The sequence below is a fragment of the Lactuca saligna genome, chromosome 5 (genome assembly GCF_052625555.1).
Source record: "Lactuca saligna cultivar CGN05327 chromosome 5, ASM5262555v1, whole genome shotgun sequence".
Classification (NCBI taxonomy): Eukaryota; Viridiplantae; Streptophyta; class Magnoliopsida; order Asterales; family Asteraceae; genus Lactuca; species Lactuca saligna.
In genome coordinates this window covers 41008349-41035142 of record NC_136421.1, presented here as the reverse complement: position 1 = coordinate 41035142, position 26794 = coordinate 41008349, and the positions used below count along the sequence as shown (strand labels likewise).

At 30.5% G+C, this 26794-nt stretch overlaps 2 protein-coding genes across 3 annotated transcripts; one reads left to right on the top strand and one right to left on the bottom strand.

Moving 5' to 3' along the window:
* Window positions 1-391: 391 nt before the first annotated feature.
* LOC144997292 (Ribosomal L18p/L5e family protein) lies at window positions 392-1302 on the top strand. Its single transcript, XM_078957157.1, has one exon. It carries the CDS (start codon window positions 440-442, stop codon window positions 818-820), a length of 381 nt encoding a protein of 126 aa, XP_078813283.1. The 5' UTR covers window positions 392-439; the 3' UTR covers window positions 821-1302.
* Window positions 1303-1481: 179 nt separating this feature from the next.
* AGL8 (AGAMOUS-like 8) lies at window positions 1482-21108 on the bottom strand. 2 transcript variants are annotated; one of them, XM_078957640.1, is made up of 8 exons: window positions 20742-21108; window positions 2721-2802; window positions 2563-2627; window positions 2338-2437; window positions 2212-2253; window positions 2071-2112; window positions 1870-1955; window positions 1482-1778 (listed from the first exon to the last, which is right to left on the bottom strand). In XM_078957640.1, exons 1-8 carry the CDS (start codon window positions 20924-20926, stop codon window positions 1658-1660), a joined length of 723 nt encoding a protein of 240 aa, XP_078813766.1. In that variant the 5' UTR covers window positions 20927-21108; the 3' UTR covers window positions 1482-1657. The 2 variants fall into 2 exon arrangements, with proteins under 2 accessions (XP_078813766.1, XP_078813767.1); XM_078957641.1 differs by having other exon boundaries at window positions 1870-1952; window positions 20742-21107.
* Between the last annotated feature and the right edge of the window lie 5686 nt (window positions 21109-26794).

Below are 26794 nucleotides of genomic sequence, written 5' to 3'. Positions count from 1 at the left end.
GAATGATCCCTATGGTTTGGGGTAATTTGCGTGTTTGGTCCCTAACTTATTTTTTTAACTCGGAAGGTCCTTACTGTTTGTTTTTGTTACGCGCTTGGTCCCTGTCTTACCCAAAACGTCTATTATTTAAATAGAAAAAAATGATGGAGCAGGTAAGATAAGGTGAAAGGGGTGAGATTGGGGGTGTGTTTAACAAATCAAGGGTAAAATAGTCTTTTTATGTATGATAAGGACCAAACATGTAACAAAAATAAACAATAGGGACCTTCCGAGTTAAAAATATAAATTAGGGATTAAATGCGCAAATTACCCTAAACCATAGGGACCATTCGTGTAATTTACTCTATTATTTATTTACTTTTAATAGGACATAATCGTTTAATTTAGTTGGCGATACCATTTATCATACGTTGTTACGAACGTGTATGCCTTGATAAAAATGACTCCCGCCGATCAACGTCACCTGCTCCGATTAGCTTTATCTTGCCGGAAAATCTCTGCTCAGGTAACCAACTCCGGCACCGATTCCATCGTCGCCATGGCCTCATCCACCGAACAAGAATTCATGACTCATTATCGATCCAAACTCACCACGTTTCCCAGGTCACACAAATTTTGGGACGCCAAGATCGCTTCGAGAATCGGTGAAAAACTAGGGTTTCGTCTCAACGACATTGGCATCTCCCACCTCGAAATTGACCTCGCTGAGGAGCTGTCACGCCCGATTCATTACCGGAAAATGATCGTCCCGTTCTTTCATTCCGTCAAACGTGCTGGAATTAGCGTCTCTGGTTCAGAACAACTGGAATCCCAGCCGTAACAAAACCTCAAAGTTTATGGAAGGGAAGGTAACTCAAAGTTCAAACATATAGAAATTTTGTACTTCAGTTGAACCAATTGTTATTGTTTGATAATAAGTCTGTATAACAGTAAGTTACTTTTTATTGTAATTTGTTATCGTTCATGTTCATCAGCAACATCTGATATGAAATCAATTTCATTCCAAAAAATCTAATTACATAAAGCTAAGATTACCGATACACATTCTTCCTTTCAAGATAGTGAAGAAGTACAAAGGTAAAGAACAGAGCAGTGCCAAATGACGACTCACAAGTCACAAATTGTTTACAGTTTTTGAGCTCTTCTATAATTCATTCATGGAACTATTAATCAATATTCAAGCAGGGAGATTAGCTTTGGTTAGGCTTGGTTGCTGTAATTCAAGAACATTCATAATTCATTCATGTCAAATGTAACATTTTTCTTTTTTGATGTTTACGTATTATCATCATTTACAAATTATTGATTGATGCTATTGGTTTTGATTTTGGTGTACACTACATATGATTCATTTATTTATAAAAGCAAAGGATCACATATAGATTATAATGGAAGGTAAAATATGAACGAGGTGATATTTGTAACAAAAAACAAATCAAAGAAACAGAGAGCATGAATTAAATGCGACTAGACTCCATCAATTAAAGAAATTGTAAATTACAACATCAATACATTTATTATTATTACAACTTATACAGTATATACAAGTACAGCATAAGGTTGTTGACCATTTTACATCTATTTTTTGCATAAGACTCCAAAAATCTTTGCTTGATATAAGTTATAAATATATAAATATATGTGTTACGGGGTTTACTTACTGGTTTATGTATTGAAGCATCCAATGAGGCATAACGGGTAACGCTTGATCTTGTCTCCTTGTTTCATCCATTTCAACATTACCTCCTCCTATCTGTCCACGTGTCTCGTACATCTCACTGCATAAAACCCATTTTCATTTCTTAGCATCATGTATAATGTTAATGTTATTGACAAGATTTATTAACCCCGATTTAAAATATAACCCACCCGAGGTTTAAGGTGCCTATGTTGTCATGAGTTTGGGCTTGTGGTTCTGGTTGGGGTAGTAGCTCTTTCTCCTTTTCTTTCACCTGCTAAATTTTTTAATGTACATTTACTAATTCAGTAAATTGAAAAAAAAAATAATAATAATAACAACAATAATAATAATAGAAGCCACAAGCCAAGGGTAGTTAAGGTTACTGTTACCTCCTTTGAGAGCACGTTGTTTTGATCTTGCAATGCCTTGTCCTTTCATGTCATGTGTTCAAAAATCAAAATCATATTTTCAGTATTGATTTGATCAGAATCATATTTTCAGTATACATACATACATACATACATACATACCTTCTTTTGGAGGTCAGAAATGGTTTCAAGCATCAACTGATTCTGCGAATCATAGAGCATGATTATTGATTAAACATATATGGGTTGAAAATTTGGAAGGCGAATTAATGTTTTTTTTTTGGGTACCTTTCTTAACCTAAGGCGTCTAAGAGCTGTATCGAGTTGCTGTTCACAATTCTGAAGTTCCTTGAGAGTCAATGAATCAAGGTCTTCTCCCATTAGGTGCCTGATATGTCAATCACATCATTCATTTATTGTATCTTTGATTGAATAATGAATACAACACTAAACACCATGCATTTTGGTTAATTAAATAGATAGATAAACAGATAGACAGACAAACACAGAGACCTTTTGTTTTTCTCCAAGACATCAATTCTAGCCTTCAGTTTTGCATGCTCCAAACTCCAGTTTTCCTAAAAGTAGTAGACCATATATAAAGTAGGTAAAAAGAAGATGAAAAATGATTGAACATTTATAAAAGCATGCATATGGTGATGGATGTGTACTTGTGTTTGATGATTGGTTCCTTCATTAAGCTGCCTTTCTGTGTACGAGTGTCGATCATACCTCTCAAGGATGCTTTCCATTCTGTTGTTTGCCAAAAATGTGTCAAAGTTAATTAGAAGAATCGATGACTATATATTAGCTTGCTTTTTAATTTCATGGTGATGAATAATGATTATTTCGATATCTTATTACAAAATGCCGCTTTAGTATATAAGATTAAAACAAAAATTACCTCACTCACTCACACATACACACACACACTCTCTCTCTCTCTCACACACAGGGACCATTATCGTGTGGTGTCTAGAGTTTCTAATGCAGATAGATTGCTAGGTTTTTTTTTTTTTTTTTTTTTTCATGTGATGACTAGGATTGATAATGTATCTATCTCATGACTCAAATCGCTAGGGTTTATTATAATGATTGTCATTGTTTTGTTGGTTTATGAATACTATGAGAACTATGGTTAGGTGATATAATTTCTCACAAATAAATAATAATAATTGTCTAGAAACAAACAAAGATAGATAGATATCAACTACAGTTTCAAGTATCAACACTTGATTTCAATTATCGAATCAAGAAAATAAATCTAGGATTATATTGCATACAATAGCATCAATATATATGAATATTATATATTACATAAACATATATAGGATTATATTACATGAAAATTATATATGCAACAATGGATTTTGAAGAAGTTAAGATGCTTGAAGGCAACATCGACAACGTTACTAACTCTAGCTTATAATAATAGTGAAGAAATTGAAACATTTAATTTACTGGATTATAAGTATAGATCTTGGGATATATAAAAGAAAAGAAACAGGTTTTCTGTGGAAGAAGAATTTAAATTTGACGAATTTTACAAATTAATAAATTCGTGAGGAAACTAAAGTGAAGAAAAAGAAAGATTATCTTTTGATATTAGTGCAGTTTGATTTCTAAAAAAATAAAAGGTATTAACTCAGATAAGAATGCATACGAAGTAAGATACGCATAATTAACTTGGATACGAAACTTATAAAGAGTTTATTTAATTTAGGTTTTGTTTCAGAAAATAAAAAAGGAATTCGGATCAGAATTGAATGTTCTATTAGGTTTTAGTTAGGTTAGGTTACCCATTGTAACAATATTGTTACTGGTTCTCTATTTTAACGTCTTAGTTTCAATGATTAAATGATATTAATTGTTAGATATTTTCTAACGTTTAACATGAATTTCATACGAAACAAATCATCAAAAACAGTTGAGATGTTAAATTGTTAACAATCTATCTGTTGTATTCTTCTTCTCGTACTTTTGTCCCAGATTACTCAAGATAGCTAATTTGATCAAAACTGAAATAAAATATAACTAATACAATTATAAATATAAATAAGTAATGGGCAAGGTACAAAAAGATGCAATATATTTTGATTATACCAATCTATGCAATGTGTTTTCTTTTACCGTTTAATGTAACAAACTTTATCATTTTCTATATTTAATGTGGCACGTTACATAAAATGGTAAGTTTGTTATATTTAATATTAAAAATTTGTAATTTATTAAATAAACTAGTTTATAACCCGTGGAACCTCGGTTATAAAATTAATTAAATTTTAATAGTTAAAATTTAAAATTATTAATAACTTATTTTAAATAAATTATTAATTAAGAAGTTTTTTTAGTTATATAAAATTATAATCATTGATTTAAATAAATATGTAAAATTATTTCATTTTATAATTTGTATTAATTTTATTTTAATTTTTAATCTAATGTTGTTAATTTAATGTAATTAGAATGAGAAATTTAAAATTTGAAATGAAGAATCAATATGTTAACAAATGGTATGCATTAATTATAATATTATAATACACAATAAGGTAAAACATGATAACAAAAATTTGCATTAATTATGAGACTTAATATGGTGATACATGTCAAAAGGAGATTAAAAACTACTTTTTTATTAAAATAGGGAGATGGTTAGAAAAAGTATGTTGACTAAACCAAAAAACATTAGAGTATCTTCAATGGTTAACCTATGTTATAACTTAAAATTATTGTTACATCATTATCTATTAATTTGATCTCTAAATAAATGACTTCTCCAATGGTTAAAGTTATTTTAATAGCTTTTTCTATAAATTTAACTAATTTACCCTTATCTACCTAAAATATTTTATAGAACATCTAATCTAATTAATCATTTTTAAATATAAATCATATGTTAATATGAAACTATATAATACAACTATATCAAGTCTTTATTTATATACCTAAAATATGAAAAATTATTATGTATTAATTATAAAAATACAATAAAAACATTGAAAATATTATAAATTAGTTATACAATGACATATGTTTCAAATGGAAAGGGTTAAATTTACAAGTTATGATACTATATTGACCATTCAATATATATTAAGTGGTTAAAATAAAAAAGCAAAAAAGTTGGTTGCTTCAATGGTTTTAAGTTGTCATTTTAAAAAAGTAAATATTAATACACTATAAAAACACGTCCCATCGGAGATGCTCCAAGGAAGGATGTAATAATAAACAGGGAAGACACAAACAAATTCAAAGGAGTTCCTTTATTTTATGATCATAGTTAGAACACACTTGAGGTGAGGTCCAACATAAGTGAAACAATTATGTTCGAGTCTCACATCAACTAGACACGATCTCATTCACTTTTATATGCTTTGAAGTTGTTAGATACTTTTACCATGTTACTTTATATCGTTTTGCATCATTTAATTTACACAATCATAAGAAATTCATGCATTTCACAAAGTTTTGTGATTTTCTTAAATCTAATGTACGATTTACTTTTAGTGATATGGTTTGATTTTAGGTTGCATCACGCGAGGGAAGTTTGTATTGTAGTTTACTTCAAGTGTTATGGTTTTGATTCAAGGTTGCGAGATACAAGGGAACGGATTTGTTAGTGGTTTTATTATCATATATCCATTTGGTATAGTTAGAATTTATATGAGTTTTAAATAGGATCAAACTCTGATCTAATTCAAGTTAAGTGGATACAGAGTGCACACTTGGATTAGGCGAGTATGATCTTGAACACAACAAAATACATGGTAAGGGGGCTTTGTAGGGTCTAATAGGAAACATCCTAAAACCTAAACAAAATTTTGAATCATAAGTTTAGTGGAAAATCATGACTAGATTATGGAAAAAGCCTAGTTCATTGATCAGAACAGAGAAAACTAAAGTTATTGGACAACTACCTTGGGTTTGGATAAAGACAACTCAAGCTTCTAGAATGCTTCCATTGTTGACCAATCATGTTGCCTCAGGCAACCATCTTGTTTTGGTCAATATCTTGTTTGGTCAGTAGTTTATTTTCCAAAAATTGATTTTATCCGCCTAAACTACTATTTCATCATAATTTACACTTTTGGAGCTCTTCTTAACTCCTTCAATATTCCTACACTCTCTAGCACATCGCTTTCTTTTTTGTGTCTGAATCTAGAAGTTCCTTTGGTGGATTATTCTACTTTGGATTTGATGTAACACATAAATAAAGTCAAAATATCAATTACGGAAAGTGAACCTACATGATCCATCAAATATCCAAGAATCCTTTAATCATAAAATCACCATTTTCATACCCAATTTCGAATAGGAATTGGGGTTAATAAACAAGAAAATAAGGACATTGTGGGTGGATGGGTGAAATACGTCTGAAATAAAAAGAAAAGAACCATAAAGTTCAAAGCTTGGAGTACACATATGTGCCAAATTTACAAAGAGTTACACGTCCATGCCGCTTACACATGTTGGTGATTTTAGTATCATTAAACATTTTGCTATAGAGATTAACTCAAGACACGATAAGTTCAACTTTGGCTATCAGACGACATTGGAGGTGTGGTGCGGACATTTGGATAAGCTAATATAAACTCATGAACCGGGGGTCCAGGTGCAGCGCCCCCGGTGGGGTTCCAAGGGGCATTACCCCTTATTGGGTTATAAGGGGGCAAGGTCATAGAGACAGAGCCAATCGTCATGTATTTTGGAAATATACACAACTTCCTGCTAAAACTCATTGAATTCAACTGACTAGTGTCTTCATAAGAGATAGAATTCAGTTGTTGTAGATAATCTTCTATATATCATAATGTTACTCTGCCAAAGTATTGTCTTGAAGAACACCAAACAAAAGCAAAGTAGCTTATGTTTTTGTCTTGGATATTGCCTAGAATCTATATTCCACTTTTCTTAAGGTATCCCAAGTTTGAATTCGTGTAACCCTGTAAATAGGATTAAATTATAAATTTTTGAAAAATGTTTTTAACACGATCCACAATATTATCCAACTCTTGTTGATATTTTGAACCTATATATATCTAACACACCCGTGACAAGTGATAAAAATACTATATATGTAGCTTGCCTTCATTTTACATAATTGTGTTAGATTTGGTTGTGGGCTTCACCTATGCAGCTAGTTGTTGATTGAGCTTCTGGTGATTTTCGTAGCTTTTATTTTTGTAGGTTAGGGAGACGAATATGTTTTTGGATTTTGTTAGGCACATTTTCTAACTAGAGTAGCGATTTATTGGTCCAATAAACTTCATCTTTTCATATTTGTAAGTCAACTTTGTTGCATTTTCATTGTTTTATCTTGATTGTAAAAGTGACAAAGCCGCTAGATGTGACAAAGAAACTCCGGTGTTTGATGCTTTGTTTTTAATTCTTATGTGGAATGTTGTGTTTATATGTGATCATATGTTTAATTCGATGTTTATGTCGTAAATAAATTAGATAATTAATATACAAAATTAATTTGTTAAGTTCGCTGAGAATTTGATATGTATGTTACATTATTGAATTTAAGGTACATTATGTTGAATTAATGAATGTTTATTGGTTAAATTATACAAAGGGTTATCATGGCTTATTCATTATTAAGAAAATTGTAAATTTAGTCTATGTGGTTGTCAATGTTTTGTGGTTACAATCCAAAAAGGTTTGGACTTATACTGATGGTCCAAAATCGGATACCTTTTGTGGTTTTGATCCCTACCACACTTGAAATGACTTTTTTTTTTTTACCATTTAGTTAATTTTTCTATTTTTATTTATATATTTAATATTTTATTTATTAAAAAAAATAGAATTTAAACCACACTTTACTATACCCAACCACCCTACCCTACCGGTAACCAGTCCCCCTTTATCTCTTTCTTTGTGATTCAACACACACATACACACCGATAAACTTGGGGATTCACCTAATCGTACCATCACCCTTCTATCAGGAGCCTCCACCCTTCTTGTGAGAGCTAGGGTTTTCAGAGGCCACTCCCTTACCTATCTTTCAGATCTGAAAGCCCATACTAACACACATCTCTCTCTCTCTCTCTCTCTCTCTCTCTCTCTCTCTCTTTTCATCTTTTCCTGATTCAACGCACACAATGATTAACTAGATGAAGATCTTGGTTCATATTCAATACACACAAACTCCAAAATCAACACACACAATTACACAAAAAAGCCAAAAATTAAGGGAAGAAATATCAAATAAAGGTCTCCAAATTTAACACAAAACCTAGTTGAATAACAAATGTGATTTGCCAAATATTCTAATAAACTGTAAATAAAATTTTGATTTGCCAAAATTGAACCAACTAGAAATGAATCTAATTGCTAAATCGAACCAACTCAACGTAAAATACAAAATCCAACCCTCATTTCTTTCGATGACTTCCTTCCCCTTCAACGCTTCCTTCTCAGACGAAACATATCGACTAGCACCGTACTTTGGCCTCATAAATCGATTTGGTCTCTTTCGTTTAATTATCAAAAGAACATTCTCTTTGGTTACTATTGAAAATGATGAGTGAGTAGGGTGAGATTTCAGTGGTTGTGTGTTGAGGAGTGTTGATGGTTCTTAAGAGAGAGAGAGAGAGAGAGAGAGAGATTTTTAATTATGAAAATATTAAAAAAATGAAAAATAAAATTTTCAAGTTTAACGATGATTAAAATCATAAAAAAAAAATCTCATTTTGAACCATCGATGTAAGTATTTACTTTTTTGGATTGAAACCATATAAAAATATAAACCACACACTATAAGAAATGCAACCATTAGCGGCAACATTAATAGCGGCGGCATGGACCTTTAGTGACATATTGACAAGTCGCAACTATTGGTGTCGCCGCTAAAAGACTATGAGACGGATCCATACTTTCACGTTGTGGTAACATAGAACCGTTCGATCGTGTTTCTAATCTAACGGTTGCGATTCTAGTCACCGCTAAAGATCTACAATTGTCGCGCTAAAGATCGAGTAAATGGCACGGCAATAATTCCCTCCAAAGTGTCACCGCTATTGATAGAAGTCGTCGCTAAAGCCCCAAATGTCGCCGATAAAGGTGTTACCGCTAAAGGTCGACACAGTTAACCCAAAAAAATCGACGCCTTTTCCTTTTCTCTTTTGCTGAGTCCTTCCATCGCTGCTGTGTTTTTTTCTCTGCATCTCCTTTGTCGATTCGTTGATTCACAAATTTCTTTGTTAGTCAAAACCAACATTAAGAAATTTCGGCCACATAGAAGAAGATACCGACAGGCTAAGACTATTTTCCGGTGATGACCAATTTTTCCAGTGACACTGAGTAATTTCTGACGACTGAGAGGTATTTCCAGCTTAGTTTCCTTTCCCTTTTCTCTCGTAACATCGATTTTTAGCTTATTTTAGTGGTTAATTGCAAAATATTGTCAATTTCAGTTTTTTAATTGACTTCTCGGCCACCACCGACGACTACTGTGACTACTGTACCATTTTAGTTGATTTCTGCCACCACAGGTTCTATTCACTTCTATTTATGGTGAAAGTTGAGTTTAATTGCAAAATATGTGTAGTTGTATACATTATGTGAAAATTGGCATATGTGTGTGTATATTTGATATATGTATGTGAATATATGTAAATTTGGTATATATGTCACTGTATGTGTGTTTGGTGTATATGTGGTATATGAATGTGCAATATGTGTATTTGGTATAAGTAAGATGTTATTATCTATATATGTGAAAGCATGTGTATTTGGTACAAGTAAGATGCTATTATGTATATATGTGAATGTATGTGTATTTAGTGTATATGTGGGTATATGAATGTGAAATTTGTGTATTTGGTATAAGTAAGATTTTATTTTCTATATATATGAAAGTATGTGTATTTGATATAAGTACGATGTTATTATGTATGTATGTAAATATATGTGTATATGTGTTATATGCATGTGAAAGTACATGTATTTGATGTTCTTATGTATTATGTGAAAGTATGTGGTTTTGATATAAACAGAATGCTATAATTGAAAAAAATAACAAAAATAATTTATTGTTATAATTGAAAAAAAAAAAAGAACAAAAATGAAATGTTATCAAATTGTTTAAAATACAATGTTATAATTATATGATGAAAAAAAGTTAGTCACCAAACATATACCAAATTATTAATTTTGATTTATTTAATATAAATGTTTTTTTATGGATATACCAAATTATTAATTTTGATTTATTTAATTTTTTATTCAATAAAAGCTAATAAGTAACATATTAAAAGAAACAAACATTTTTTTCAATAATCACGAGTTTGTTTGTGTAACAACCCGTTCCCGGTGTGAAGAAGGAGAAGAAGAAAGAAGCAAGGAAACGAGTTGTAGTGCAAAGATCCAAGGGCAAATCTGAGTTTATTGAGGTATTTTCGGAGTTCCCTTCTTGTTATATGCTTTAAACTTCCATTAGAGCTCTTCTAAGAGCTATTTGATGTTTGTCCCAAGCCTTATGTTTGCATGAATGTCTTAATAAGTCGAAATACCTTTGGATCTGAATGTTGGGGTGTTGTAGAGCCCAGATCTACTGTCTTTTTGGAGTTACATTGTATATTAGCCATGGATCTACTCATTTTGTGCATCTTTTAGCCTTATTTCCCTTATTCTTGAGGTTGTGCACGTAAAGTTGGAAACTTTACGTGGTAAAACAGCTTATTGGACCCAGATCTATCATTTGCATGTGTTGGATTCAAGAGAAATCGAGTAAAAACTAGCTGCATGGCAGCGACTCGGCGAGTCGGGATGAGCGACTCGGCGAGTCGGGTCGCGAGTCCCCGATTCCTTCGTTTTTAGCAGTACCGAGTGCACCCAGTGAGTTAGAGAGTGGACTCAGCGAGTTGAGGGTAGACTCAGTGATGGAGGGACTCGACGAGTTGTTCATACAACTCGGCGAGTCCAAGGCAATCTCCTTAGGATCAAGAACGACTCGTCGAGTCTGTTCATCCGACTCGGCGAGTCGGATGAAGATTGTCTGAGTTCTTGGATCAAGAGGGTACTCGTCGAGTCGATGCCACACTCGACGAGTCGCAGTGAGTATGAGTTGGAAGTGAGAGTGAGACTCGGCGAGTTGGGCGGCCCAACTCGGCGAGTCAGCCCCAAAAGTAAGTTGACTTTGACCTAGGGTAAAAGAGTCATTTTACCCCAAGTGCAGTGTTTAGTATTTGATTGAGTGTGTTCATGGACTTATAGCCGAGGAGATTCAGGAGCAGCAGCCGTTAGCTTTCAGAGACACACACTCAACCGCCAGTTTACGAGGTGAGTTTCCTTCCAGTAGGGACGGGTCTAAGGCCACAATGCCGGCCCGTCCAGATAGCAGTAGTTTCCGGACTTGATCCGATGCAGTAGTTAGTATGTTTGATGCCTTCGTGGCTCAGACAGGATTTGTGAACTATGTTTTATGTGTTATGTATTATGTGTTCCGGGCTACGGCCCGATGCAGTATGCAGTATATGTGTTCATGCTAGTTGTTATGATATGCTATGCTATGCTCAGTTCCGGACTTCGGTCCGATGCAGTCAGTTCCGGACTTCGGTCCGATGCAGCCAGTTCCGGACTTCGGTCCGATGCAGTTAGTTCCGGACCTTGGTCCGATGCAGGGGACAAGGTCCCAGTCAGTTCCGGACTTCGGTCCGATGCAGTTTCCGGGCTTGTCCCGATGCAGTGGGCAAGGCCCGATATGTGTTTATATGATATTGTTATTGTATGGTATGTGGTATTTTGGGGGAGCTCACTAAGCTTCGTGCTTACAGTTTCAGTTTTGGTTTCAGGTACTTCCGCAAGCAAATGGAAGAGCTCGGGATGACGGCATCGCACACACCACCGCCTCAGCTTTAGCCTGGGATTGATTTAGTTGTTTGATTTGATGTAGTATGATACAGTTTTCCGCACAGTATCTTATCATGTTTTGGAATACATCACGCATGGTTTTATTATATGATACTCTGATTACAGTTTTGATTATATTAAAAACAAAAAATTTTGGGTCGTATTTTTGGGTCGTTCCAGTTTGTATATCTACTATAAATAAAACAAACGTGGAAAAAATCGATTCGTTGGATCTTTGACATTTTTATTTAATACTTATAGCTTTTGCCTATATAAATTACAGGTAATTGTAATTAAAAATACAGAAAAATTGTGATATAACAAAAAAGAAAAGGCTGTTTGAAGAAAATGACCAAGGAAAAATGGATTTTGGAAAATGACCAAAGGATCCGCAGAGCACCCTCTGCGGATCTATTAGCTGCTCTACGGATCCGCTACACCTCTGCGGAATTGCTGTTTATTTATTTATTTATTTATTTTTCGTTTTCTTGTTTTTTTTTCGTTCATTTTCATTTATTAATATATATTTTTTTTAAATACACTAATACCATATGTGATTATATAAATAATTTGACCAAAAAAATGTTAAAAATAATGAACGTATGTTCGATATTAGTCCACATAACTGTTTGGGAATCCACAAAACCGTTATCAGCGAATCAGTGTACACCTCTGCGGATCAGTGTGCACCTCTACAGATCAGTGTACACCCTCTGCGGAACCATTAAATGCTCTGCGGATATTCTACAGCTCTGCGGAATTGCTGTTTTTTTTTCTTTTCTTTTCGTTTTTTTTTTTTTTTTTTTTTTTGCGTTCATTTTCGTTTATTAACATTAATTTGTTTTAATACACTAATACCTTATGTGATTATGTAAATAATTTGACAAAAAAAGGTTAAAAATAGTAAACTTATGTTTGATATCAATCCACAGAACTCTTTGGGAATCCACCCTCAGCGGATCCATTAAAGCCTATGTGAATCTAGCTACAACTCTGCGGAATGTTGGTTTTTTAATTTTGTTAATATTTTTTTTTTTTTTTTTGCGTTCATTTTCGTTTATTAATATTTTTTTTTAAAATATACTTATACTTTATGTGATTATTATGTAAAAATTTTAACAAAAAAAAAAAGTTAAAAATAATGAAATATTTTATGTAATACGTTTGCTGCTAATGTATGTTTTTCATGTATTTGTACTGTTTTGTATTTTATGTTCTATGAAATAAAGTAAATGTTAACTGGTTTTGTAAATAACTTAATACAAACGAAATACATATAAATAACGTAATACAATAATCAGTGTACACCTTTGCAGATCAGTGCACACCTCTAAGGATCGGTGTACACCTCTGCGGATCAGTGTACACCTCTAAGGATCAATGTACACCTCTGCGGATCAGTGCACACCTCTAAGGATCAGTGTACATCTCTGCACATCAGTTATAGAAGTTATAGACGCATTTAAGCGGTTATTTGTGAGTTTGTGAGTTTCAATTACTAGTAGAAGTTTTTTCGTTGTGTTTGTAGAGAGTGATTTCTAAAATGAGTTTTGTTATTTTGTGTACGGAAGGATCGTGGCAGTTAGTTAATGGAGTTGAGGTTTACGTTAGAAATAATGTGAAAAACAATGGTTTAAATCTTCCTCCTAACATTGACCATGAAATGTTATTACAAATTGTTATTACCGAACAACAATGGCAACAACAACCAGACAACCAATGGACACAACAGACCGAACATCAATGGCAACAGTATCCAGACAACCAATGGACACAACAGACCAAACATCAATGGCAGCAGGAGCTACATAACCAATGGGCACAAGAGACCGAATACCAACCGCAGGAATAACCACAGAACCAATGGCAAGGTTGCACCGAGTACCAATGGTAGCAAGAGCCAGATAACCAATGGACGCAAGAGACAGTAAACCTAGGGACACAAGCAACAGATAACCCATGGACAGAATACGAAAACAGATCAAAGTTTCCGTGGTTCGATTTGAATGAATAAAGTTTATTTCAAAGTATGTTTATTACGAGGGTTGTATGTTTATGTTTTTAAAGGTATGTTTTCTAACCTATAAAAAACATGGAATATTTGTATAATTTTAATTAGGTTATTTATATGCACCGGTTTGTATTACGTTATTTATATGTATTTTGTTTGTATTAGTGTATCTAAAAGAAAAATTAATATAAATAAACTAAAATTAACGCAAAAAAACGGAAAAAAAAAACCTTTTTTTGTCATATTTTTTACACAATAATAACATAATGTATTAGTGTATTTAAAAAATAATAATAATAATATTAATAAACTAAAATTAACACAAAAGAATGAAAAAAAAAACATGAAAAAAAAAATTACATTCCGTAGAGGTGTAGCAAATCCGCAGAGGGCTTAATAGATCCGCAGAGGGCGCTCTGCGGATCCTTTGGTCAAGAATTAAAAAAATTAAAAAAAAAACTAAATTCCGTAGAGGTGTAGCGGATCCGCAAAGGGCTTAATAGACCCACAGAGGGTGCTCTGTGGATCCTTTGGTCATTTTCTGAAATGTGTTTTTCCTTGGTTATTTTCTTCAAACCACCTATTGTTTTTGGTTATTTTCTTTAAACCACCTATTGTTTTTGGTCATTTTCTGAATTTTCTCATATATATAACATTAATTAAAAAAACGCATAAATAAAAAGTTTAACTTTTTTTTTTTAATTTTAATATATACTTTTGTGAGTCTATTTTAAAAAAAAAAAGTTAGAAATGGTTACATTTTCTTGTTTTTTTTTTTTTAGTTTTTAAAATTTTTACTTGCAACGTGTGTGTGTGTGTATATATATATATATATATATATATATATATATATAATCTCGACGGTAAAAAAAGAACAGCATAATAACTCTACTTTTATGGTATATATATAATGGTTTAAAGTACAATGCTATAATTGAAAAAAAAACAAAAAAAAATTATAAATAAAAAAATATAAAAAGGTACAATGGTAAGATGCATGTCTTCGAAAACATAAAGTAAACCACTACAAAAGCAACCAATATAATATAATTGTTTACAGTACAATGTTATAAAAAATATCTATAAAGGTACAATAACAAGATGCTATAAAAGTATAATGTTACAAATAAAGTAGGATGTTAATTTTTGTAAAAAAAAAAAATCAATGTGGATTATAAAAATAAAAATAAAAATAAAAAAAATAAAATAAAATAAAAAAAAACAATGCTAATTCCGTAAACTAAACTCTAAACCTGAAATTATGTTTCAACAACATCATGTTTATTAATAAAAGTTGGTCTAGTAATCCACATCGAAACTATCTTGAGTTCCAAGCAGGACTCAAAGCTTTTATCGAGAAGTCGAAGTCACACCTTGATAGTAATGGTGAAATCAGATGTGTGTGTCAAAAATGTGATAAACGTTACTTCAAAAACCCGACAACAGTGGAACGTCATATATTTTTAAATGGTTTCAGTAAGTCGTACACAACTTGGATCTATCATGGTGAATCTTTAATTCCTCCAGTCGTCTTCCCAAGTAACGAAATGATGGATTTAATCGACGATTTGATGTGGGAGTCGAGAGAAAATGATACCAACCTCGATGAAGGAACCTCGAATACAAGGGGTAGCGGTGTGGATGATAATTTTGCACAGTTGTTAGAAGAAGTGGAAACTAAATTGTATCCTGGTTGCACCTTTTCTTCCCTTGATTTTCTAGCAAAGTTAATGCATATCAAGGTGAACAACAAATGAATTGATAGTTTATTTGATCAACTCCTTGTGTTGTTGCAATCAACATTTCCCAAAGACAACAAGGTTCCCTTTTCACATTATCCAGCAAAAAAGAAACTGAAGTCTATTGGTCTGGTGTAACTTGTGTGCAAAAATGATTGTTTTCTCTTTTGGAAAGAACACGACTCATTGCAAGTTTGTCCTATTTGTAAAGAGAGCTGATAGATCGATAAAAAACACCAAGGGTGAGAAAGTATCTCATAAGGTTTTACGGTACTTTCCTGTGACCCTTAGACTGCGACATTTCTGATTGCGGAACTGATTACGATGAGACCGATTCTAATTATGATATCGAAGAAAACACTAAAGGATATGATGAACATTCTGATTAGATTGTTCTTATGTAATGCGTATTTGTAATATGAACTTTATTTGGATTCCTAGTTTAAATAGAAATGTTTATTCCTATGTAAATGTTTATTTCTATATAATGTGTATTTGTAATAAAAAAAAATTATATTTGTATATCTCATAATTTTTCAAGAAATGATATCGATATGAATTTTGCTTGTGTACACCATGGCTGTTGTTATGGGTTGTGGACACGGGGGTGATGGAGCTAAGGACCCACCTTTCATAGGTGGTAGAGGTGTTGGTCATCATGAGCAGGACCGTAAATCTTATTATGAATTTTTATTTACTATTTTTATTCAGCTATTATAAATTAAATATCATTTCTAATAGTTTTTAATTATATTTGTAGTTAAGCAACATAGGAAAGTCCGAGGCAAAACCAAAAATATTAAGCTTGAAACGCGCTCTTACAAAATAAGGGCAAACCGATTAACATGGATTCTAATAGGGATATGACATATGATCCCGTAGGAGAGCCAAAAGACATATTTGCATGAGAAGTTAGAAAAATAATGTGGCAAATGGTCCCTTTTGATAAATGGACTTGAAAAATAGTTTCCCCTGCAATAAAAGATATAGTAATACAACATTTAGAGGTAAATTATTTATATAAAAATATTTGATATGGTTAATTATGACTCGTTTTTACTTGACTAACTTTTATTTAGACAAAGTTTGATTTAGGTCAGATGTACCGAGATCTAGACGCTCATCTATTGACAGAGAGTTTTGAAGTAGCTTTGTTGAAAGGTTATCGAGAGCGTAAGCTGATGCAAAAAATATTTTATGGAAGTCGGAGGGTATTGGGATATCCTGAGAGCATTAGCCAACCCTCTAGATGGTATGGATGTTGATAATTGGAATAAAAAAATTGGGTATTTCCAAACAGACAAACATAGAATTGCTTCAGAAAGGAACAAAAAGTCCATCAAATGAAAACGACCGTGAATCGTGGGGGTCGAGTTCGTATAGCAGTACTTGCTATAAAAAGGTAACGTATGATACATGTATTTTTTTTAAATATAATCTAATTTTTAATGTTAAACAGAACCTTAAGAGAGTGGAAACGTTTCGCAAGGTTCATACCGATAGGGATGATCTACTTGTTATTGTCGAGGCAGAACAACAATACGTAATTATTTAATTATACTTTTATCATATAATTAAGTGTTTATTTATACTTAATTGTTAATCACTTTTAGGAAATACAAAATCGGTTAGTGGAAGAGATCTTAGAACAAACGCAAATGCCAGAAAGTGAAAGAGAGTTAACACCTGCTCAAGAAAGAGCTGCTTTCGAGAAAGTATTAGGTGAACGATATGACCATATCAGAGGCATCGGCAAAAAACCTTCTACTATTAGGCCGATTTCACAACCATCTCAACCACCACTACAGCCATCACATTCATCAAAGGTAAAACAAGATTATTTAATTTCAATAAATGCATGTTGATTTGGTAATTTTTGTTTGTGGTGATTATTTTCTAAAAGCTTTGGTTATTGGTATCACTAAATGCATGTTGATTTGTTAATTGTGCTTTGGTCCCAAGTGCAAGAAATAACACTGTACTTTGGTTTTTTGTCCATTTTTTAAAAATAGCAATGTACTTTGTCATCATAAAATGCATGTTGATTTGGTAATTTTGGTTTGTGGTGATTATTTGCTAAAAACTTTGTTAATTGTTCTTTTGTCCCAAGTGCAAGAAATAGCAATGTACTTTGGTTTTTTGTCCCTAGTTTAAAAATAGCAATGTACTTTGTTATCATAAAATGCATGTTGATTTGATAATTTTGGTTTTGTGACGATTATTTGATAAAAGTTTTGTTAATTGAGCATTTGTCCCAAGTGCAAGAAATAGCAATGTACTTTGGTTTTTTGTCTCTACGTTAAAAATAGCAATTTACTTTGGTATTATAAAATGCATGTTGATTTGGTAATTTTGGGTTGTGATGATTATTTGCTAAAAGCTTTGTTAATTGGGTTTTTGTTCCAAGTGCAAGAAATAAAAATGTACTTTGGTTTTATGTCTCTAGTTTAAATATAACAATATACTTTGGAATCATAAAATGCATGTTGATTTGGTAATTGTGTTTTTGTCCCAAGTGCAAGAATAGCAATATACTTTTGGTATATCTTATATGTAAGTGCAAGAAATAGGAATGTACTTTAGTAGTTTTTGTTTATGTTTGATAATTTAACTTATAAATTTGTATATGTTGTTATTTATTATGTAGTTGGAAAATCTTTGGGCAATGTTCAACGACCCGGTATGTAGGGAGGAACTTTATGTGTTTTTTCAATTGGGGAATAATCAATGAGGAAAGGATGGGAATAGAGATGGTGGTTTGTCGGATAGTTAATTTGTGTCTTGTATGTTCGACTTGTCGTCACACTTTGCTACTTGTTAGAATTATAAAACTTTGGTTGTTTATTTTGGTAAGAAATTTATTAAAACAACATTTGGTATCTAATCGGATGTTGTTATGTAATTGTTTTCTTTATTTTATGTCGTAATATATCTGTTTTTTTATTCCCAAAATCGTTGATTAAAAAAAATTTAAAATTAAAATGTTATTATAGGTGACATGGGCAGTAGCGGCGACGCAAAGTATTGCGGACCACAAGAGCATTAGCGGTGACAACTCTCTTTACCAGCGACATTTTGATCAATAGCGCCAGAGCAATAGTGCCGACTTCATTACCGACGACATGTCGCCGCTATTACTTTTACCAGCGACTTATTTAATCTTTACCGGCGACTTTTGTCGCCGCTGATTGCTTTTTTTCTTGTAGTGACAAAAGGTATTCATGGAAAAGATATGGGCACGTAATTTGTCTCAAACATCTAAAATACATATATGATCAACTTAGCTACAAGTTACTAGTAAACATAAGATTATAATAAACATAATAATTTACATAGCTAGTACCAAAATAGTCACACACTATGGTCATGGGTAACTATATATCGGAATCAATGCACCTTGGAGAAAGTTTGAAGTAAAAATGTAAAATAGTATCAATTTCTACATTCTTAAGAGATTTGGTAAAATGCCATATGAAGAAATTAAAGTTGGCAACAAGTTAACCAAAATTCTATCGTTTGTTTTGTAGGATGTTTTCACAGTCTCAGGATTTGATTTAATTCCATAGTCAATGTAGTGTTGAACATACTTTACATTTACTTAATACATATATATATATATAGTTGACTGAATTGATTTTTGGAACGTACACTTCATATTTTCATAGTTAATATCGTGGTAGAATAATATACATGTGCATGTAATTGCAAGCTACTTTTAGGTGCAACTCACACTACACCATGCATACCACTTAATTTTAGATATTAAATTAGTTACATTATTGATTATAAACGTTCTTTTTTTATGTTTCAAAAGAATTAGAATTTGAATCTGATTTGACTATGTGTTTGGTTAATAAGAGGTGGGGTGAAAATTGAAATAAAGTTTGGAATCAGAATGTAGATTATAATATTAAACGACAAAATATATAATTATATATAGGGATTAGCATCAAATTAACGCACAGTAATCTCCAAGCACCCAATTTTTTCAAGATTAAAATTAATGTGCCTAAAAAGATAATGATAAAAGCAAAAAGGTATGCACTAGTACCTATGTTCTATAACGCACAAAAGCTGGTTAACTGATTTTCTATGATTATAAATGAGAAAGTCAAGAAGTTGCTTCACTGTATGACCATATTTGTGATCTTATGTGACAAGTGAAAAACAAAAATATTATTAGATTTCAAAGACTAAAATTACAACAATTATATATTATACTCTAATTATAATTACACTAAGTTGGAACCATTAGGTTTAAATACTACATTAGATATCTGAGTGAAATCAAAAGGCTATGACAATCAGGTTAATTAAAGACTAATTAAATTAGACCTGATTTGGGTGAAATACAAATTTATATATAAAGAATTAATTTAGAATTGTCAAATTATGTATCTTCTTTAATTAGCTTAGAAATAGACCTGAATTACTATTTTGGTTTAGGAAATATTACATCAACAGAAACAGAAAGCCTTTACGACTCTTTTAAACCTTGAAAATGATGCAGAACTTTTAATAGAAGTAGTACCATGTTCTGAATATAGATTTTTTAAGAAAGAAAAAACAAAAAAAAAAAAAAAAAGGAAGATAACGACTAATGAAAATACCTGAAATCACTCAACCTAATTGACCAATTTAGTTATCCAATTGGTTTCTTTTCTGTACATACTATCGTAAACCCTAGCTAAAACTCCAGCACGAAGAACCAGCTGTGATCGATCATAGTTTCTTTTGCATGTATTTGTGGTTAAAACAGGCCTGTTAATTATTAAGCTTGCTACTCGAAAACATGACTAGTCAAACTAACCAATCGATAAAATTGGTCCAACTAATCCGGAGTTACTGTCGATGATTGAAATAAACCCAAACATATACATATTAGTATAAACTTGATGATGATGAAGATCGATTATGAGATGAAGTTGATATTAACGATTTAAATCTTCATCTCAGCTTATCCTACTTACTTTCTAAACAAAATAACACAAATTAACAGGAATCAAAGTCGAAGAAATCAATCGTTTTGGAAGCAATAAAGTTAGGGAAGCTGAGATAGATAGATTAGAGAGAAGTCTTACGAAGCATCGGAAGCGTACTCGCAGAGCTTTCCTTTAGTGGAGAAGACGATGAGAGCGACATCCGCTTCACAAAGCACTGAGATCTCATGAGCTTTCTTCAACAATCCAGACCTTCTTTTGGAGAAAGTGACCTGCCGATTGATTTTGTTTTCGATCCGCTTCAACGTCACTCTTCCCCTCCCCATTGATGATTGATCGATCTACAGATATTCAGAATCTTCTTCAATTCACCCACACCACAACCACAACCACACGAAATGCAATACACATATATATATGTAATAAGTTGTAACTAACCAACAAACGCCACCATCAGGTGTGTTGTTGCGCTGCTGTGGTGGAAGAATATCTGGATTTACCAAGTTTGGAAAATTCTTATCACCTACTTATAACCCGCCCCAACATCTTTTTTTTTTTTTTTTTTTTACCAAAATTATCAATTTTTAAATGGTACGTAAATAGTAACTGATTGTTTAAGAAAAAGTAGATACACTACCAATACAATTACATAAGTATTGACTAACATTTTTTTTTTTTTGGTTATTTACTTGACTTGGCTATAGAGTTACAGTTTGATTTGATAAGATATTCATGAAAAATAAGAATTTATCTTTATAGATTAGAATTTAAATATTTTTCCATTCATTTTTTTCAAATATATTTTAACTATCATTTATTCAAATAACACTTAAGTTTAAGTTTATAACATATGAGAATCGCGATCACAATATTAATTAGATTATTAATTAATTATTTTAAATAAATTATTAATTAAAAGATATTTTTTTAGTTATATGTAAAATTATAATTATTGATTCAAATAAATACATGAAATTATATCACTTTACGTTGTATTAATTTTGTTTATTTTTTATTCTAATGTTATTTAACTTAATATAATTAAAAAAAGAAATTTTAAAATTTGAAATGGAGAATAAATAGGTTAACAAGTAGCATAACATTAATTAGGAGTATGGCTGTAAACGAACCAAATGAACACGAACGGTTAAACGAACGAGTTTTCTTGTTCATATTTGTTCGTTTAACAAATTACATCGTTCATATTCATTCGTTTATGTTTGTGAACATGTTAAACGAACATAAACAAACATATATGAATATAAATTAACATATAATATAGTAATATAATCAAACAAAATTAAACATATACGAAGATAAAATGAACTTATATAAATGAACATAAAAAAAAACATAAATTAACAATATAAACGAACGTTCACGAACATAGTTGAACGAACGAGATCATTGTTCATGTTCGTTTGTTTAACTAAATGAACGAGATCTTGTTCGTTTAACTAAACGAACAAGAATTTTTGTTCATGTTCGTTCATTATTAAATAAACAAACATTAACGAACTTCCCGCCGAACGGTTCATGAACAGTTCGTTGAACGTTTAATTCGTTTACAACCCTAATTAAAATGTTTAATAGGGTGACACATGATAAAAGAAAAAACTATTCGTTTATTAGTATACGAAGATAATAAAAACATTTAAAATATCAAATATATAACCATTTTAATTTTATAAATTTCATAGGAACTACTTTGCATTAATAGTATCTACCCTATTTTAAATAAAGATTATGGCGTATTTATTCTTTTTCAGTTTATGTACAAAATAATTGTTTTTATAAATATCACACCGCATTTTATTTTAGGACCAATAACTCTATTACGGTTTTAAATATGATTTGCATAATTTTTGTTAGTTGAATAAAATTAATATGTAAAATATCATTATATAAAGTGATAAAAAAGAAAAAACAATAAAACCCAGTAACATAAATATAGAAAGAAATAAACACTACTACTACTATATAAATATGTATCGTCTATTTCCAGTATATCTTTTATTACTTATAGTAAAATATAATTGTATATTTCTAAAGAAAATTTGTATTTATCTAAATGTCTTAAAATTAATTGTTTACGGTTATTGGAAGCATAATAATAGTTATATATTATTTTTAAAACATCTAGAGCGAAACAAGAATCTTTAAGAAAACGCATTTATGGTAAGGTGGTATTGGAAAACCAGAGTAGTATAAGGAAAAACGCTGTCTAATTATGATTGGCGGAAGGACACTTTGACGCTGAGGCTGTCTGGTGCGTACGAAGCCACATCGTACACACGCGTGTGACATCTCCTTCGTTGTCTTTCATCAATCCAAACGCGGACATCTTATTGTAATTGTAAATTTACAATAGACGTATAAAAAAAAGACAAAAATAAATAATTTCTTTTTAAGGTTTTTGAATTTTATTTTAAATAGCTAATAATTAAGAAATGTTTTTCAGAAACCATTAATTTTGTAAGAGGTAGTTTTGGCTATTTCGTATTCGCCGTTGGTAATTTCTGGATTAAAGACAGTTTATTAGAAATGAATGTTCCATTAAGATGGATATTATATGCTTATAATTTAATATTTAATATCGTTATGTAATGTCGTAAATTAAAATTTGTGGAGATTTTAAGTTTTTAACTTTTGGTGTAAATAGTTGATGGTTACAAAATGCAAATACACAAAAAAATATCTTTATATAATTTAAATTTTTTAAAAATATTGTAAAGCTTTTTTTTTCCAGGAATATCAAGATATATCAGTTCTGGTTCATTGTTGAAATTTCATATCAAAAAATAGAAAGATTTAAACTACGAATTCATGTTTGTCTTCAACTTTTTAATGATTCAATAATATAAACATTTTGTTAAATCCAATGTTTTAAAAACCGGTTTGAACCGGCCGGTCGAATCGGTTGGACCAGGAACCGGGGGAGGGAGCGATTCAATTATCACCGATTTTATATTGATTTCTGAACCGAATTGAACCGGCCGGTTTTTAAAAAAACCTGGTTGAAGCGGTTAAACAAAATAAAAACACATGAAAAAGAACTATTTACGTAATAAACTTTGGTGATTTTTTCCCAAATCTATTAAGTTTTCTCTAAATAAAAACATATGATTAACATTATAAAGTTTTTTGATGTGGTTGTATTCATCTAAAACTATATTTCGTTTTGGTATTATATTTTATTTTCTTTTTGACGTATATGAATTTATGTAAACACTAAAACTTATGGTTATAGTTATTTTAATGATTCATTTACAAATTATTTTTATGTGTATTTTAAATGTTTAAACTTGTAAACATCAAATTAATAATTTATATAAGTATCTACGTGTCTGAAAATAGAAAAAGACATGAAAAATAGAGAAACCGGTTCACCCGACGGTCGAACTGGTTAAACCGGTTGAACCATGAACCAATCATCATATTGGTTCAAATAAAAAATCGGTTTTTAAAACATTGGTTAAATCATGGATGATCCATCTCCAAACCCACTCTTATCTTTTATCAAAACAATAAATAAATAAAGGATAAATAGCATTTTATTTTTAACCATACTTACTTTTTACCTAAAAAATATATTATTTGTATATTTCATTGTATAACTTAAATATTTGTCAAACATGCCCTTCTATTAATTAGTTTTAAAAAAATATATTCTATCTTTTTTTTTATTATAATAAAATTATAAATTATATTATCATAAATAATAATAAAATAAGCTATTTGTATATAATGAATTTTATGAATTTGCATGTTCAATATGTATTTAATTTTTTGTTTGAATTGGAAACATAAATACCAAATTTTACACTTATAATTAGTTAATATAATTTAATATATAACAAGATATTAAAAATATTAATTCTTATATTTAAATTATAATTAATTTACAAAAATAAACTGAAACATCGACTTTATTTTTTGAGAACTAAGATAAGAAATATGGTTGGATAGAATTAACATTTGAATTTGAGGTGGGCTAAAAATGCTCTAACAACATAAAAAAAAAAAAAGAAAAAAAAAAGGAAAAAAAAAATCATACTTATTAGATCGTTATATTAATATTTTTCATTTTGTAACTTTTTGGTCTCGTTTATCTTTATAATGTCTTAATTTTTGTGTGTAAAAAGAAAAAAAAAAAAAAAAAAAAAAAACCAACACTTAGCCATGGCCAATGTTTGTATCTTTTTAGATCAATATAATGGTAGGATTTTATTATTCTCCTCTACCAATGTTTCTAGTCTTTTAGTAGATATCCATATAGTTAAGGCGGAGCGAGTCCATAATTTTCATCGCACCGGCCATATGTTACATAGAGGCAACATCAATATATATATATATATATATATATATATATATATATATATATATATATATATATATATATATATATATATATATATATATATATATTTTTAAATTTCATTTTTCATCTCTCCTAATCACATTTTTTAATACAATTTATAATTATAATATAATGCATGTGATACATAAAAAAAGAAGAAACAATGAGAATAATGTGCACAACTATGTTTCTAGAGTTGAGAATAAATAATGTTCATAGAACTACACAAAATACCCCTCCCATTACACTATTCTACCATTCTTTTGATGTATAATGACTTAAAATGATATATAATTTTTATTTGTCCATATTTGATTATTGGGTTTTTCTTGTCTTTATTTACCCTTCAACTTGTTAAACTATAAACATTCAGTCCTTATGATCGACTACTCCAGGTTAGCCGGTAAAAATGACTTAATCGGGTAATATATTTCTGACTTCATACACATTTAGACCTTAATATTTCTGTATACATTTAGTCCTTAATATTTTTTTGTTACAAAATAAATCATTTTTGTTTTGTACTCATTCAGTCACTCAATATTTATAAATGATTTTATTAGGTTTTTCTTACAACATCTTACGTGGGACAATTATTAATGAGATGTTTGGGGCTTTTGATGATTATGTTCATCACGATGTTGACTACTTGCTTGCTTAAGTCATGTATTCTGAACGTCATAATTTCTTCATACGATCTCATATTTTAATGATCTTTATATCTATGTGTTCTTATTTTAGTTTAATGCAACATTCGTTTAGATTACTCCCGTTAAAAGAAAATATATTTTTACTTACGATCTTTATATCCATATATTTTTTATGAAAGCTTGTATGAATGTTTTTTTAATTATAAAATCGTAAGTAAAAAAATATTACATTTTAAAAGGGAGTAATCTTAACGAAAGTTGTAGTAAACTAAAAAAATGGATATATGGATATAAAGATCGTTAAAATATTATATCGTATGAAAAAGTTACGACATTCAGAACACAAACCACAAAACCTACACAACTAAACAGTTGAAATCGCGATGGATACAAGCATCAACAACCTAAATAAATCATTTATAAGTCTTAAATAAGTACAAAAACAAAGAGAAACTTATTTTTAAACAAAAGAATATTAAAGATTAAATATGTACAAAAATATTAAAGACTAAATGTGTATAAAATAAGAAATATATTACCCTATTAAGTTATTTTTTCCAACTAACCTGAAGTAACCGGTTATAAGGACTGAATGTGTACGGTTTAACAAATTGAAACGATAAATGCTAGGGGTGAGCGCGAGGCGGTTCGGTGCGGTTATTAGCCAAAACCTCACCACTAACCGCAGATGCGGTCAATCCGTTTTAAAAACCGCTTGGTACGGTTAGACGGTTATTTTTACGATGCGGTTTTGTTTTTTCAATGTTGCAGTTATTAACTGCATGGATTTGGTGTGGTTATTTTGTGTGGTTTTTAACCACAGTTTAGAGCTCAAAAGGTTTTAAGAGTTCAAACATATTACTTTAATAATAAAAAACCATAATGTATAAGACAATTAACTTAAATCACAAACAATTTATATCATAAAAACGTCAAATCAATAGTAATTAACAATAAATTTCTTAAAATTGTTTAATTTCACCATTTTTCATAGTTAAACATAACAAAAAACCATACTTTTGTCTTCTAGTATTTTATTCATCTTTCATTTATGAAACTTGTCTTATTTTTAATATTTAATATATTAATAATTAATAAAAAAAATTGTATATAATTGTTAATATAAATTGATTAATTTTCATTTATTATTGTTTGTCAATTGTTACAATTCTTTATTTCTTTGT

Bases quoted from the DNA above. Each gene is read 5' to 3' on its own strand.
- LOC144997292 (XM_078957157.1), top strand. From the start codon at position 440: ATGACTCCCGCCGATCAACGTCACCTGCTCCGATTAGCTTTATCTTGC.
- AGL8 (XM_078957640.1), bottom strand. From the start codon at position 20,926: ATGGGGAGGGGAAGAGTGACGTTGAAGCGGATCGAAAACAAAATCAAT. The intron at 2,803-20,741 runs GTAAGACTTCTC...GGCAAACAACAG, and splicing joins GAGTACGCTTCCGATGCTTC to AATGGAAAGCATCCTTGAGA. The intron at 2,628-2,720 runs GTACACATCCAT...TACTACTTTTAG, and splicing joins GAACCAATCATCAAACACAA to GAAAACTGGAGTTTGGAGCA.